Below are 15,565 nucleotides of genomic sequence, written 5' to 3' on the forward strand. Positions count from 1 at the left end.
CTCCCTCGTCAATTAAAGTTTGGGGAATTTGCTAATTAATATATGAAGAACATGGGAAAAGAACAGAGTGATGAGCCGTATACTGCTTTAAAAGACTCTAAGTGTTCAGTTTGTCATTTTCCTTTAAGATGACCCCTCAAACAATCATGAAAATGGGGCAAGAATGGGCTTCATAAGTTAAACAGCCAACGCGTTGAACATTTAGACTCTATAACAAATAAGCCAAGGAAGCAAACAAAAAAACCCATACATTTGTAGCTAACTTAGTAGAGGTCTTCTTCGTGGCCCTTTTACATAATTTTCATAATGAACAACCAATGATCTGGACTATTTGGACCTCCTGAATTGACAGATTTAGACCTTAATGGTTAAATGGCCCGATTCATTGAAGAAGAACCCATCGTTTGTGACGGCTCGATTTCCTTATCTCGTGGCTTGTGATTGCATTGCATTCTAAATTGGTCTGCGGAATCACAATAACAAATGACTACGAAGTCCAAGAGCAATCTACAGTTATTAACACACAATATAATACAGCCTAGCATATCAATTTGGTTTTGGTCGACACCTTCACGTTTCCATCACAAATACAGTGATGCTCAGGACGGACGTGGACATTCAGATTTAAAATGAAATAAATGGATGTTTTGGTTCAGACAATAACGACGTAAGAATTCACGTATGGCTGGGTGAATGCTGTGTAAGGGATACTTTCTGCTTTAGAAGAAGTCATTCCTGAAGATTCAGATGTTTCTCGGAAGAAGATCGGTGGTCTTAGGTGTCATCAGTCCCTGATGTAAATTCGTGTGCAGACAACATCGTCGGCAGTCATAGTCTACAAGGAATATCAGGAACAGAAAGGAATAGCGTGAGGAACAGAGAAACACTCCGGAAGATGTGTGTTTGGGTTCTACTAAATGAGTGTTACTTACCAGGATGAGCTCTCCATCGTTGGTCAGTTCCCTTGACCAGGAAGTCTTGGGGCCTTCGCCTTTCAGAAGCCTTTGTTCACAGACCATTTTATTCTCTCTTTCCCATTTGGCTAAGCTCTAGAGAAAGGAAAAAAAGAGGCAATTAGAAACACATCCTTCAGACAGAGATGCCGAATACTTCCGGAATCATCAATCACTGGTAGGAGACAACGAGCTTCTCCTGGAAACCCTTTCCTGAGAAATATAACACGTTTTGCTCTTTTCCTATCCAACCCCCTGATTCATCTTCCTCCTGACTACTGAAAGTGAATGAGTGCAGGAGAAACAATCAGACATGCGGCAGTTACAAGTGGTTACTCATTGAGTTGGTGTATTTGGAAACAGATGATCATTAACAAATACCCGAAGTGCTTTCAGAAAGGGACAGTGAATAGATTCCAAACTGGAGGAAAACCAAGCCGTGTTGCCTTTATAATCAGATCATGATCTGACTCTGGGAAGGATGCAAGTGGTCATGGCTGGGTGGCTTTGTGTTGGGTGGCGCTGAGCCATATGCTAGAACCTGCCTTGTTATCAAAATGCGATGATGCTACATTCAAATCTAGGGAAAACTATGCAACGTTACACAGTTCCTCATCTGGAAAGACTGCTAGCAGTTTAAAGATTGCCTTAATATGAAATGAGTCAGTTAGTTTTCTATGTGATAAACCGTCTGCTCAAAGTTTTTTTAATATATTTTTATGCGACTGGTGTGAGGAGAACAGAAAGCTACACCGAGAATTACGAAGGGTCTTGTGTATATAAAAGGGTTAATCTGTATCCCACAGAGTAAATGCTGCTGTCCCCAGAGGGGAAAGAGATGTCTCAGCATATCTTCAAGACATGTGAAATCGGTTTAAATGAGGCCAGCCGGTCTTATGAGCTAATACATCCCAAGACCGGGCACAAACGTGTATCGGTGCTAAATTTCTTTATGGCAGAGATTCAGCATAACCTCACTTTACCCGACCGCAGAGTGCTTCAGAGAGAAGCGGACCTCCTTGTGAAGAGTAATTTCCGTTATTTCTAAACCGGGGACTCAATTAAAATCTCAGAATTCTTTCCAAGAATGCTGGAACCGTGGGGGGAAGAAGACTTGCATCTCCACTTTCCTTGGAAATGATATAATAAAAGTATAAAATGACCCTTTTTAACCCCAAAAATTAGGATAAAATTCAATGGCTCGGTAGCTACAGGCAGATGAAAATGTTGAGCCTTCAAAGGGGTTAATTATGTCATTTTTTTGCCACACCAGCAGAACAGTTGCTCCAGAATAACTCTGTGAGTCATCCCGTACAGGGGAAACGTAATCATTTGTACGTGTTGGTTATTTAATATGCATAAGTGGCTGCCCAGCACTTTATGAAACATGGGATAGATACTGTACATGATGAATTTATTCCCACCAATCACAGGTACAGAAACCCTACGATTTCTTGGGATTAAATAATGAAAGTGGAGTTCTAGACATTAATGAAAAGGACATTTGGCTTTCAAATGGTTCTAAGGATTATAATTTGGAATATTCAGACCTTCAAAAGAAGTGAAGTTGGCTTGGCGCTTTAAGATCGGCCCTTGGCATGATAATGGAAGACAACATGTCCACGTGATCCTTTGTGACATATACAAAGGTGACTGCCTTCAGATACCAACTTAAATGTATGTTTCATCTTACTGGCATCTGTGTAATATAAAATTGACATAAATCTGAAGGGACGGTCGTGTCGGGGTATTCCATGCCATTACCTTGCAAGGACGGCCATCCACAGTCTGCTCCTCGAATTCCTCCCCAACTTTGAAATTTATTTCGGTGGTCCTGACCGTGGTGTAGGTTTTGATGTAGAAGGACTCTCCCTCCTGCTTTATCTCCACTGCTGGTTTGGACGCCGCAGCCACGGCAATCTTCCTCAGCATCACATTGACACCTGGAGAGACCACGGAAAAAAAAAAGATAAGAGAGAATACGAAAAAATGCTAATTAAGACAAAAGGTTGTAGAAGGCGTGAACATTCTCCATCTAAGGTTTGGTTAGTAATGATCTTGCTGAAGCTTGGGAGGGGGCTCAAGTGACTTCTACAAGGTACAGAAGTCAGAGGGTCTTTCAGTTTGTAGACAAGACAAAACCCATCCTTTCAGGACAGTCTCATCTCCATCTGTCATCGGAGTGTGGCAGAGTGGGAATTCTATCCCACACACCACGCAGGTCTCTTGTGAACTTCCCACACCTGCAGCTGATCTACTTTCAATTTTCAGGTCACTGCAGCCTCGGGATTTTATTCTAGATGGTGCAGAAAACAGTGTCTCTTAGGCCAGGTGCGGTTTGCTTGAAACTTTCTTGGCAAGCTGTAGCATAAATGAATACTTGCCAAAAAAATACACTGATACCCCATTACAGTAACTATACATTCACTGAATCAGATCTTTTCAGGCCCTGAGAGATTGAGATAAAGGCGATGAAGACATAGTTGACGACATTGTGGAACCCTAGCGTTCCTGGTTCCAGATCCTTGTAATAACTTGTTTGTTAAACTCCAAGCTGTAAAATTCAAATAAGCGAAAACTTTGTATCCTTTTTTGTCAGGGTTTTGTTACTATTTCTGCACAGCATAACAAAAAGTGAAGTGAAGTAACGCATATATCTTGACAGGACAACGAGAAGCGGCTTTGTCTAGACTTGATGAGGAACATACTGGCCAACAGAACCTATAGGTGTCTTGTAAGACAAAGAGGTTGGAAAACTCAGTTTTAGTTTTGCTACAAGGAGCGAAAAAGATAAAATGGATAGAATGGCGATATATCTGTGTGATCCCAAGGCTCTCAGTATTTATGGTCCAATATACAATAAGTGGGCCATGATCTCAACACCAGACAAGATTGACCTTGATATTTATTACATTCTCAGCCTCGATTATTGGACTAGGTTAGGACAACTAATTAGTAAATAATGCACAATAGCATTACATCCAAGCCCTGTATGTCACATGTGGCCTGAGTAGACACGGGGTTACCGCAGACATATGATTTCCAAGAACTAGAAAGGGAGGTCATTTCAGCAAAGGGAAGGAAGAATCAAGCCTTATGCAAAGAAAAAAAAAGGGAAAAGAATGCGCTTGTCATTTTCACATATAAATCCCATCCTGTCCATAATGAATGAATAAAGAATAAGATCCTTGTTAGTTCAGGAGACCGTCTGGCAATGGAATGAACGCTGGCAAACTTTACATTACGGATCCCAACATCCACACAATGCCAAATTATCAAATCTTCTGACATGATGTCAAGAGAGGAGAGGCTGCTTGGGGTTTGGATCCGCCGCATTAATCCCTGAGTCATCAGTGACTATTAATTTCCTGTGGCTGGAAACTCAAACGTTCAACGAATTGCATAAAAATAAATCTTCACAAGTCTATTAATGAATGGCCACTTTGGTTGGAAGTGTTGGGTTCATGGGTTCAACTGAGTAGAACTTCCGATCATATTACCTCAGGACACTTACTAATGGATGTATTATATATATATATATATATATATATATATATATATATATATATATATATATATATATATATATATATATATATATATATATATATATATATATATAAGGAAACTATTGGATATGTGGGTTTTAGACAGGTCAGTGTTTCCATGTATAAGAATGTTAATGATAAGCCGTGTTTCTTAGCAGAGGAGGTGTGAGAAATAACACTATATATATACAAGATCTGTGCTTGGAGGCTGGACCACAAATGGAAAAAAGTTAACCAAAGGAGCCTTCAAATCTCAGCTTTGATCTCCTTAGAAGATTTTTAACACCGAAGTGATAAGTCATAAGACCATAAAAAAGATTTACGCTGACCAATAAACAATGGGGAGGACTCTAAAAACTTCAATGGCTGTGTTTGGCTGGTGACCTGGAGAGAACACAACTAGTAATAAAACCACTGATTGACCAGCCTCCCTTTGTTTGATGTGGACCTTAACAACTCCTCGAGTAAGGGTTAAACCAAGGGTGAAGTGGGGACCTGTTGTAAATTTTCGGTAGATAATCCAAGTGTACAGTAAAAATAAAATGGCGAATTATCTATTGAAGTCGCAGAAGATAAGTTAAGTGGACCTCCGCGGTGCATTGAATAGGTCCAACTCAGTGGGGGTTATTGCCAAGAAACGGTCCAATTACTTTAAAATCTTAAAGGAAAGGATCATTTTGCAGGACTGAGTATTAAATATCCAACATGTTAAATCATAGTCACAAGCTATTAATACTTTTCTATCAACAGGAGAGGTGGGAATCCGACACCAAGAAAAGGGATTGTCGGCGCAGCCTGGGAATAGGCAGCAGGGATGCGAACCGTGGGGGAAAAACTAATTTAATTATACGTAGTTATATCTCGAAATTCCAATGTGGAAGGGTTCAGGATCTCCTGGCATTCTAACAGCTGGGGGTCTGAGACAGACTGATACAGTAACTGATTGGCATTCACTCATGAGAAAATAGAATACAGCATATATTAATATAAACGTTGGGATTGACACATTTGGACGCTATGGTGGTTGAGGGGGTTACTAAAACATAATTTTTATAGATAAATATTATAGTGATCTTGAGTCTAATTATATTATGTGTTGAGCATAGAAGAATTAAAGGAGGAGTAAGTAGTCTTGGAAGCTTGCACTCTAATGCAAAGCACATCATGTTATCCAATTTTAAAATGCGCTGGAAGAAAATGAAAGCACGGAGAGGTAAAAGAAATAAACGAAAGAATAGGAACTTCATTTAACACCGCGGGATATTTTTCTGGAGTTATTTTTCACAGCTGGACGGCCCTGATAAAGCGGCCTCAATGTGTCCATTTACATGCTGTGTCTTGCATTCAACAATTAAATCCCATTAATTTTTCGGGGCCGCCATGGAGCCCTGCAGTGAGAAATGTGTATTTTTTTTTTCTCCCCCCTGTGCCTTGTGTCATGTTCGCCGCTAAAACAAATCCCCCTTTCCAGCTGGCAGCCCTCTCATTGGGCGTATGCCAAAACCATCGCCAGCTCCTGGCCTTTCCGATGTACAGTGAAACCCCTGCTGGTGAATTTGATGCCCCTGCACCTGTTGTGTGTGTGCCCTGTGTTACACGCCAAGGGGATTTACTGTGTTAACCCCATCGCCACCGACACATTGATCTGCACGCCCCACTGGCAGTGAAAGGATTAATTGTGAAACAAGGGGCTCTGTGGAGTCTCTGCACCAGTCATTGTTTGTCCGTCGCTGATTTAATTAGGACAAAATATTATCATTGGGGCATTTTTCTAGTTTTTGGCATCCCTAAAGAATTACATTTAAAATGAGACACTAACTCTGATGCCTGCTAAGCCTTTCATTCAGATATGACATGTTATGTGGGAGGGAAGGCACCATCCCGAGTGCTCTTAATCTAAATGCGTCAGACTAACATTAAAGCATGAACAGAAGTGCAGATCCAACAGGGTTGGTTACTAATACCTAACTTGTGAATCTAACAGTTACCCCCAACGAAGTGGGGCAAGAAGGTCCAAGAGTAACATTCTGACTCTACCCCCAAGCTACATTCACTAAAGCATCCATGTTCTTTAGGCTACCACCAGAATTCCGAATGCGGAATGAGGGTGTTGAAATGCGTGTGACACGCGGCAAAGCTTTGGTAAGATCAATGATGATCCATCCGGAGTGCCAGGGTCGGAGAGTGTCAGATGCTTTCCAGATCTGCTAGTGGAGTTGGGTTACCGTCACACATTTTTCTAAACCATGTCTACACCACTCAAAATATTATCTATACCTATAATATACCGGGAATAAAATGTCATAAACTGGCCTCTTTGTCTATCACTTCCAGCTGCAGTATTCCTGCCACCAGAAAGATGGCACATTTTGATACTATCCAGTAAATTACATGCACATGGCCTGTAGACAGCCTCTAACACATGATAACCTGCATCGTCCAATTTCCAGACAGTCCTCTTAAGTGAAAATCCTTTTAAAAATAAACCCATGACGCTCCCGTAGCTAAATAAACCACATCAGGCTAATATAACTCATTATGTGCCAGATATTAGTAGCCAGAGCCTTGCCACAGACATGATGAGCACACATCGTAAACCAGAGGCAACAAAAGGACGCAGGCGGATGCACAGATAATGCCAACCAGATACTGTATCGAGATGGCATCCCACGCGGGGAAGGGAGAGGTCCTTGGTGACTGGAGACAAGTCTGTACTTGCTGATGCTTTATGTATATAAAAAATAACAGATTTGTGTTTTTCAAACAACAAGTTCATGGAGCAGGGCTTGGGGGCATGTAATGTCTCCTCGTACCTCCTTCCAAGTGCCAGAGACAGAATACAGATTCCCCCGGGTAATTTATCACGGCACGTGGCACCTACTCATACACAGCTTTCCATAACAACCCCCTGGGAAGGACGGCGCAAACGTCTCCGTGTTTGTGTATTAAGAGAGAGGTGTCCGTGTCCCGGTGTCTGTGTATTAGGAAGGGTGCGTGTCCCGGTATCTGTGTATTAGGAGGGGTGCGTGTCCCGGTGTCTGTGTATTAGGAGGGGGTGAGAGGCGCGTGTCCCGGTATCTGTGTATTAGGAGGGGTGCGTGTCCCGGTGTCTGTGTATTAGGAGGGGGTGAGAGGCGCGTGTCCCGGTGTCTGTGTATTAGGAGGGGTGCGTGTCCCGGTGTCTGTGTATTAGGAGGGATGAGAGGCTCGTGTCCCAGTGTCTATGTATTAGGAGGGGTCAGAGGCGCGTGTCCCGGTGTCTGTGTATTAGGAGGGGTGAGAGGTGCACCTCCTGGTGTCTGTATATTGGGGGGGGGAGAGGTGCGTGTCTCGATGTCTATGTATTGGGGGGGGTTGCGTGTCCCGGTGTCTGTATTAGGGAAAGATGAGAGGTGCGTGTCCTGGTCTCTGTATTAGGGAAAGATGAGAGGTACGTGTCCTGGTCTCTGTATTAGGGAAAGATGAGAGGTGCGTGTCCTGGTCTCTGTATTAGGGAAAGATGAGAGGTGCGTGTCCTGGTCTCTGTATTAGGGAAAGATGAGAGGTGCGTGTCCTGGTCTCTGTATTAGGGAAAGATGAGAGGTGCGTGTCCTGGTCTCTGTATTAGGGAAAGATGAGAGGTGCGTGTCCTGGTCTCTGTATTAGGGAAAGATGAGAGGTGCGTGTCCTAATGGCATAACTGTCAGCCAAGCCCTAAGGGGCAGCATAATCCCCAGAATCCAGATCCTGAGGGGCAATTAACAGATTACTCCGTAAAGCTCTCACTCACCCAAAGCTTTCAGCAGCTCCTCGAAATTCTCAGAGTGTTTCATTTTCCAGTTTCCTGACCAGCCGGGCATCTTTGCGCTTGTCTGTCTGGGATCACGGCACGCTGAAGGCTCTTTGGATAGCAGCCCTGGGTATGTTTAAGAGCCCTGTCCGTCTGGAGGGTGCAATTCCCAGCGGTTTTTAAGCGATTGCCCCGGTACAGATGTGCAGCTCTCGGGCTGTGAGACTCCGTAGCAGGCACTCTCCTCTCTCAGTCTGTGCAGGTTAAACCAATGCAACCTAAAGCTTCCTCTCTCTATATATATACACCCCCTTCTCATTCAACGCTGAATCCCAAACCTCCCACTGCTCAGTGCTACCCCCCTGCTGCTACCCCAGGGAGGGGCCACAGCACAAGACCTAATCCCACCTGTGACTTCATCTGCAAACACCCCCCCCTTAAAAAGAAACAAACAAACCGGAGGGAAAACTATTTCGCTTACAGTGACAATTATATGGTGGCCGCCAGTAACATTGTAACAAACAGATCACCCGGTTTGGAATGTAAGCCATCTGCCGGCAGCCGGTAATAGTCCTGGACCAGTAAGGTGTGTGATAAATACACAGGCGGGGCATAATCATACCTTTTTTATCAAACTATTAATATTTGGTCTTGAAAATGGTCGTTGGTCTCACTTTGCGTCGTGGTATTGCGTTTAGGTTGCCCCCCTTTCAAAAGAAAGACTTGTTATATCGGGAAGGTCTCCATAAAGCAGTCAGATCCTTTTTGCTAGATGGAGTCTTAAGTCGATACCTTTTATTGGACCAACATCTAGGGTCATGTAAGCTTTACGAACCTCACAGGTCTCTTCTTTAGATGGCTCAGATGATTCCAGCTGAGGGAGAAACCACCGAAGCCCTTAAATCTTATGTTATTTCATTGTTGGCCAAATGAAAGGTATCCCCTTTAATGCCATCTCCTTTAGGACCCGTAAAGCTCTATCCATTCTGTTTCTGTGTTAAATATGTACCGGGGAACGATAATAAGTAATAGGCGAGATATTAAGTATCTTGCAGAAATACCCCCAGTTGAATAGAAATTGGGGTAACTACACCTCCTGGATTGCCTGGGGCAGTTCTGGGATCTTGGGATCTGTTGTGTGTTCTGGGCTAAACTAAAGACACAATTCTTTAACCCCTTAATGACAAAGCCCGTATATGTACGGGCTCAAAATGCATTGTTTTCGATGGGTTTAGAGACCGCCCATTGTCCTTAAGGGGTTAATGGAAGGGTTTAGGAAGATTGTAAAGAATAGCAACACGGATATGTATGTACACACGCTTATGTACGCACGCTTATGTATGTACACACGCTGCACGTATTGCTTTGCTGCTGCTTCCTAAGGCAAATCCTTTGGTCTTGGTTACGCTCGTTACGGATAGAATAATATGACGATGGCTGCGGATACATGCTAATGTCATGTGTGTATGTGCACTCCCACCCACAAGGATTCTGCGTATTATTATGGCCGATGGAAGTCCTGGGGATTCTTTCAGCTGATGGAAATACATTATTATTTTGTCCTCTATTTCGGAGCCTGCGTGTAATTATTTACCACGCTTCTTACAATCACAGATTCAAAAGGCTGAACTGGATTTGCATTTAACTTGCTTGGGGTATGAAGGAGATAACACGACGGTGCGACGATAATCACCGCCACGGACGATGCGTGCAGGAGGAAGGACACCTAACTGACTAAAAACAACATTTCTGGGCACAAAAATGTCACAATGCGTTGTCCGGCATGGAGGACGATGGGATAACAGTCGGAAAATTCAAAGGGTCCCTGGAATACCCTCCCGGCAGAAGTGGTAATACAGCGAGGGAATGTAAACATGGGGTAGGAATACGGCTCCTGAATCTAAGACGAGACCAACGACTGATTAAGGTTTCAGCAGGAGAAACGGGCGACTAATCGGTGGCTGAATGGGGCCGATCTGCCGGGATTCTGGGTTTCTGTGTTTACCGTGAACTTCTACAAGATATTTATAAAGCCACGAAAGAGTTAAGAGCCAGGAAAAGTCAATTCTAAGTAATATCTCGCCGGACCTCGTCGGAAAGTGAGTGTACTGTGTAAATATAGACACTTGTACACGGCAGACTGCGTGTCGTCGTCTCCAAGAGGTTCCTGCCCAAACATGTCCCTGACTGATGTCGAGAGATCCTGCACCATTGATACGATCTGTTATATTTACCCGGAAATCATTCCAGCCGCATTACCTAACCTTCTGCTTTGATGGATGTGTTTCTTTTAACACACACAGTAGCCAAGTGTCCACGAATTAGCAGGAATGGTTGCATTTGGTCCGGTTTACCGGCTGGCCTGACGTTGCCGTTACCGGCATGTGCGTGTTGGGCACCGACGAAATTTCTTGAGTATGAACGCAAGGCCTCCCTCCAGCGCCAGCTAGCTCTGTGACTCCACGTTTGGCTGCCTGAGTGTCACGAGAGTTAGACTGCAGCAGCTGGAGCGCGAGAAATCTCGTGGTCCCAGCTGCCCGTCATATTCACACACAGCCAGACGCCTTTCGCCGAAACCCTAGGCGGCTCAGTGTTGTAATGAAGCCGTGTTTCGCACACGGTGCCAGCCTGGTGTCTCGGAGGACGCTCCGTTCCGCCAGCTGGCCCCGTCGACCACAATGCGTTAACCCTTTCCTGCAATGGTCTCCCCATAGCTAGCGTCGCAGTACGCTTCCATCATCTGTTCCTCCGAGACGTATACAGTCTGCTCTGTAGGAACTGGCTGTATACAAATGGGTTTAGAATGCTGTCCGGTTAATTAAAACCACCAGGTTCACGTTCCAGGAACACATTTAAGGAGGAAATGAAAACATACCCGTTATACATTTTTGTACTCGATTTTAAATAAACGCGCAACATCCACAGACGCTGCAGCGAAAGAGAAAAACGATGAAAATGCCAGATATTGACCCGGCGTCAAGAGATGGAAATTCAAAGTCTTCTCCTAGAAAAAAATCCCCCAGAATCACGGATTATTTCGCTGCCGTGGGTGAATGTTATAATTACACAGAGTTCCCGAAGCAGAGATGGAAGTGGACCCCGGGTCCTTTCGGCCCGGCCAAGTCTATGAATGTGCCGGTCGGCGACTCGTCCACCACACGCTCATTCATGTCGATTCCCACTTCTAATCTTCTACGGCTGGAGACCAACATCCGCGCAGCAGCAGCTCCAATAACGTTTGCCGTCCGACTCCATTTTTTACTCATCTTTCTGGCTCTTGCCCAGTAGCCAGTTTAATAAATCATAAATAAAGCTGCCCGTCATTGGCTTCGGAAGCCACGGCGGGGTAACTGAAGGGCGGTTATTCGGTTCTCCTCTGAGCGCCGGAGATGATTCCTCTGATTTATTTTGATGTCTATTAAGTTCTGCAGTTTGCTCTTCAATCGAAAGCACAAGGCATTCATATTAACTCGGCCACGACCAACTTACCTGAAACAGGAAAAGAGCTGCTAACACAGATAAAAAGGCCGGGCTAGGACATTATATTTCATTACGACCAAATAATCTCAGTGATTAATGATCTCGGCCCAAGTGGTTGGGATTAGAGTTTTATTAGAGTCTAAAGACCAACTCCAAGGCTTAACAGACAAGCTGAATGACCTCTGGTGGCCAATGTAGCAATAGCGCCACCTGCTGGTGGATATTTAAAAAGCCCCTGTATACTTATATACTAAAATCACAAGTAGAGGATGGGAGGAAATCTCAAAGAAGGGGGAAATACCAGGAGAGGAGGCAGTTATTAAAAGGCTCCAAGGCTGATGTGAGGAGGTTCCTTTAGAAATGGTAGAGAGAGAGCTTGGGACATCATACATACAATTTCTTATGGCCTCCCTTTCCATCTGGCGAAACATGTCGCTGTGCATGCGTAGCTCGGGGACTTGTGTCGTAACATTATCTGTGGGGTGCTAGCATTTTGAGAACCACCATCAGCGCAACAGTCTACATTACACCCCTGCAAGAACCCCATGAAAACCTGGCCACAACCACCCTTAAGGTGCCCGTCTGAATCACTTGGAGTCACAGAATCACTTTAAATACTTACGCCATGGAAGTAACATGCTAAGGTTGCTAGAACCCTGAGCCGCGACGGGGTTAAACCATCTGGCCGAAAGCGCTCCCTTTTTCCCAGGTAATGACAAATTTGAGAAAATCTGCTTTAATTGCCAGATTTCCGCGTGATTTTTTTTTTTTTTCTCTCCCGCGGCCTCCGGAGAAGACAAAGGAAGTACGCTCGCATTCCTGCAATCACAGTTACTTACCTCTGACGCTGAGCACACCGTATATACCCAGCTTATTTTGGCTTCGGCAGCACAAAAAAAAATGCAAGATGGCTATTTTTGGAAGCAGAAAAGCTGAGATGTTTTGAATTTCACTAAACAGAGCTTTTCTTAATTCTCACATCCATTTCACATAACGCATATCAGCCGTCGGATTACACGAAATGTTGTGTATTTCTGTTACACAGAAGAAATGATTATAAAAACACATAGAACGTTTTAATTAATATTTACCTGCCAGATTGCTTACTTTGACATAAAAAAAATAAAAAAGGTTAGCTGCTGGATGTCCGCTCAGGGATCCTTAAGGAACAATTAGCAACAATTAGCACAAAACTTACTTTGGCAAATAGAAGATGGCTTATGAGCCCGGGGTGTCAGAACAGATGCCTTAAAATTGTATATAATATATAAAACATTTATTATATATAATATAACATTTATAACATATATATATATATATTATTTATTTATTTTACTTATTTTGTATTTTTTTCTAATATTTTTCTAATATTGTTTCGTACCTGAGGCAAAACGCAGATGATACTAAGCAGGCTAAATGTATGCCCTTTAATTCAAGACCTATAGCTTGTAATATATTTTTCAACTGAAGCATTTTCCATTTAAATGATGTATTGATTAACTGAAAGTTGAATATATGATGTGAATTTATGAATATATATATTATTGATAGCATTTTCCTGCTCTTGCTCCTGGCTGCGATTCGAATTAAGGGCCGTTGTTGTTGGCGTAGAAACCTCAGAGCTCCGTGTGATAGAGCGAACCAAATATTTTTACTGGAAAGAATATCTTTTTCAATCATCAGAACAATGGGAGGCAGGTTACCCGATGTGTGCAGCTGGAGGATACGAGATAACAGTTTGTAACATCTGGCGTCATCCGCCCAGTCTGGCTTAGGATGATAGGCGTTGAAGTCTACAACAGGTGGACAGAAAACACCTTTGCCCCGCTGTATGGGAAAACATTCATCTCTGGATGAAAGAATTGAAAAGGTGTCTGTGTAAATGCCGCGTAACGCTTTCTGCTCATTGCAAAGGGTTAAATCGCCACGCGCTTTTGGGTCCATACATTGGCAGATTTGGTTTTTTTTTAGATTTTTGATTAAAGGATATTGTCATTTATTTCCAAAACCCTACATCCTGGCACTAAATAAATCAATAAATAATAAACCTATGGCATGGTGTTCATCATTTATTGATTTAAATAGCGCCATCATATTCTGCAGCGCTGTTCAATGTATATAGATTACAATAATCAACATACATTAGAAACCTGGCTTATGTGTATACCATGGGATCAGCCATCTTAACTTCCTGTTCTCGGGATCTGCGTGATTATTCCTCCCCATTAAGGTATTTCTCCCCAGTTGTTAAGTTGCTGATTGTTGTTGATTGGTTCAGACCCCCACTGCTTTTATGGCAGCCTCACCCATGACACCATAGTCCGAAAAAGAGAGCCTAGCCGTCCACTTCTGTCCGATGCAACAACGAGTAGGCAACGGTCTACGCAGCGCTCTAATACGGAAACTGGAAATACGAGAGATTGCGAGACGCAGCGGGAGAGCGCAGGGGACCAAGAGATGAACCTAGCACACCCGCTCGTACGGGGAAGAATAACACTGCCCATCCCATAACCCCGCCAAGGGGAAGATTGAAAAGCTGTAGGCTATTCATGTTCAGAAAACATACAAGCAGCTATCTCTGAGCCAAATTCCAGGGCAAGCGATACAATCTTCAGATCCCATGCAGGAGATGCACCAGATACTGGAAGGATCATCCAGGAAGCAGCATAGTCTTAGGGGGATTAACGTACCCCATCCACGGGATTTAACCCCGTTCTTTACAATGGAATGTTGCTTGTTGTAGATTGAAACAGATTAAGTTGAAACAGTAAACCTTATTGTACAAGAGAACCCTAACGAAGTGGAGTTTAGTGAATGCAGTGTCCGCCATGGAGGGGGGTCTCAATGTAGGTGTCTTTTTGGTAAAATTATGCCGAGATCCTAGAGGGGCATCGAGTGAGGACAGAGGGGCATCAAGGATTTGGAGTCCAAAGAGGGACTGATCAGATTAATCAGGGAAAATTGTCTTCTGTGGAATCCGACAAAATATTGATTTTCACGCCAAGCAGCAGATCTGCACCTTGGATAGCAACAGCTGGTCATAGCAACCGATTCTCTATACAGGGTAAATCAGCTGGTTAAGGGGCTTTTTAGGCTGGGGGTAATGAATCCAGTAAGGAAGCATTCTGTGCAGACGTGGCCATCCCGTTTACTGCGTGCATAACGACCTTCAGCGGTTTAATCGTTATTGTAATAAAGTTTCCATTTTAAGATCCGGAAATTCTTCCCTGCTCTTTAATGCTGCAAAATCTAGCAGCTGGTGTTCATTAGCATTTAGGCAGAGGCACTTGATATTTTACCTGCCCCTGGTACAGAGCGGGGACGGATTCTGCCACCGCGTAGCCCCTGCCAAGCCGTGACGTGCCTGTGTGTGGCAAATCATTTTAAGTGTCCTTACTTGCCGGCCTCTCTTTTTAAAAACATCAAATACCTTATTAAAATGTGTGTGAGAAAATAATAAAAATGTGTTTCTAGGGCATTATATCAATAAATGTAAAAATTGCACAGAGCCAACATTTTGCTACTTCTGGTAATTTTACTTCTAACGATTGTTATAAAAATGTACAAAACGTACAATTCTAAAAATAATGTATACATTGTATAACTATATACCAGTCTAACGTCTGCTGTGTATGAGGGTATCGCAGGGTTCTACAGCCCTAAAAGCCCCGATAATGTATATAGAGACAGGGGTGGCTTTATAAATTAAACAGGGTAAATAAATTATTCTTCTAAATGACTTACTAATAATAATAGCTATTACTACATCACAAAGTCTCCATCAATAGTCAGTTAAGCCCCGTCCAGCCACACCT

At 43.3% G+C, this 15,565-nt stretch overlaps 1 protein-coding gene across 1 annotated transcript; it reads right to left on the reverse strand.

Annotated features, from left to right (window-relative positions):
• Positions 1-451: 451 nt before the first annotated feature.
• On the reverse strand, positions 452-8,502 carry CRABP2 (cellular retinoic acid binding protein 2). The gene is made up of 4 exons (XM_053475530.1): positions 8,271-8,502; positions 2,718-2,896; positions 933-1,049; positions 452-835 (listed from the first exon to the last, which is right to left on the reverse strand). Exons 1-4 carry the CDS (start codon positions 8,338-8,340, stop codon positions 785-787), a joined length of 417 nt encoding a protein of 138 aa, XP_053331505.1. The 5' UTR covers positions 8,341-8,502; the 3' UTR covers positions 452-784.
• Between the last annotated feature and the right edge of the window lie 7,063 nt (positions 8,503-15,565).

Source organism: Spea bombifrons, chromosome 9, assembly GCF_027358695.1.
Source record: "Spea bombifrons isolate aSpeBom1 chromosome 9, aSpeBom1.2.pri, whole genome shotgun sequence".
Taxonomy (NCBI): Eukaryota; Metazoa; Chordata; class Amphibia; order Anura; family Pelobatidae; genus Spea; species Spea bombifrons.

Bases quoted from the DNA above. Each gene is read 5' to 3' on its own strand.
- CRABP2 (XM_053475530.1), bottom strand. From the start codon at position 8,340: ATGCCCGGCTGGTCAGGAAACTGGAAAATGAAACACTCTGAGAATTTC. The intron at 2,897-8,270 runs GTGAGTGAGAGC...TGGTCTCTCCAG, and splicing joins GGAGCTGCTGAAAGCTTTGG to GTGTCAATGTGATGCTGAGG. The intron at 836-932 runs GTAAGTAACACT...TATTCCTTGTAG, and splicing joins ACGATGGAGAGCTCATCCTG to ACTATGACTGCCGACGATGT.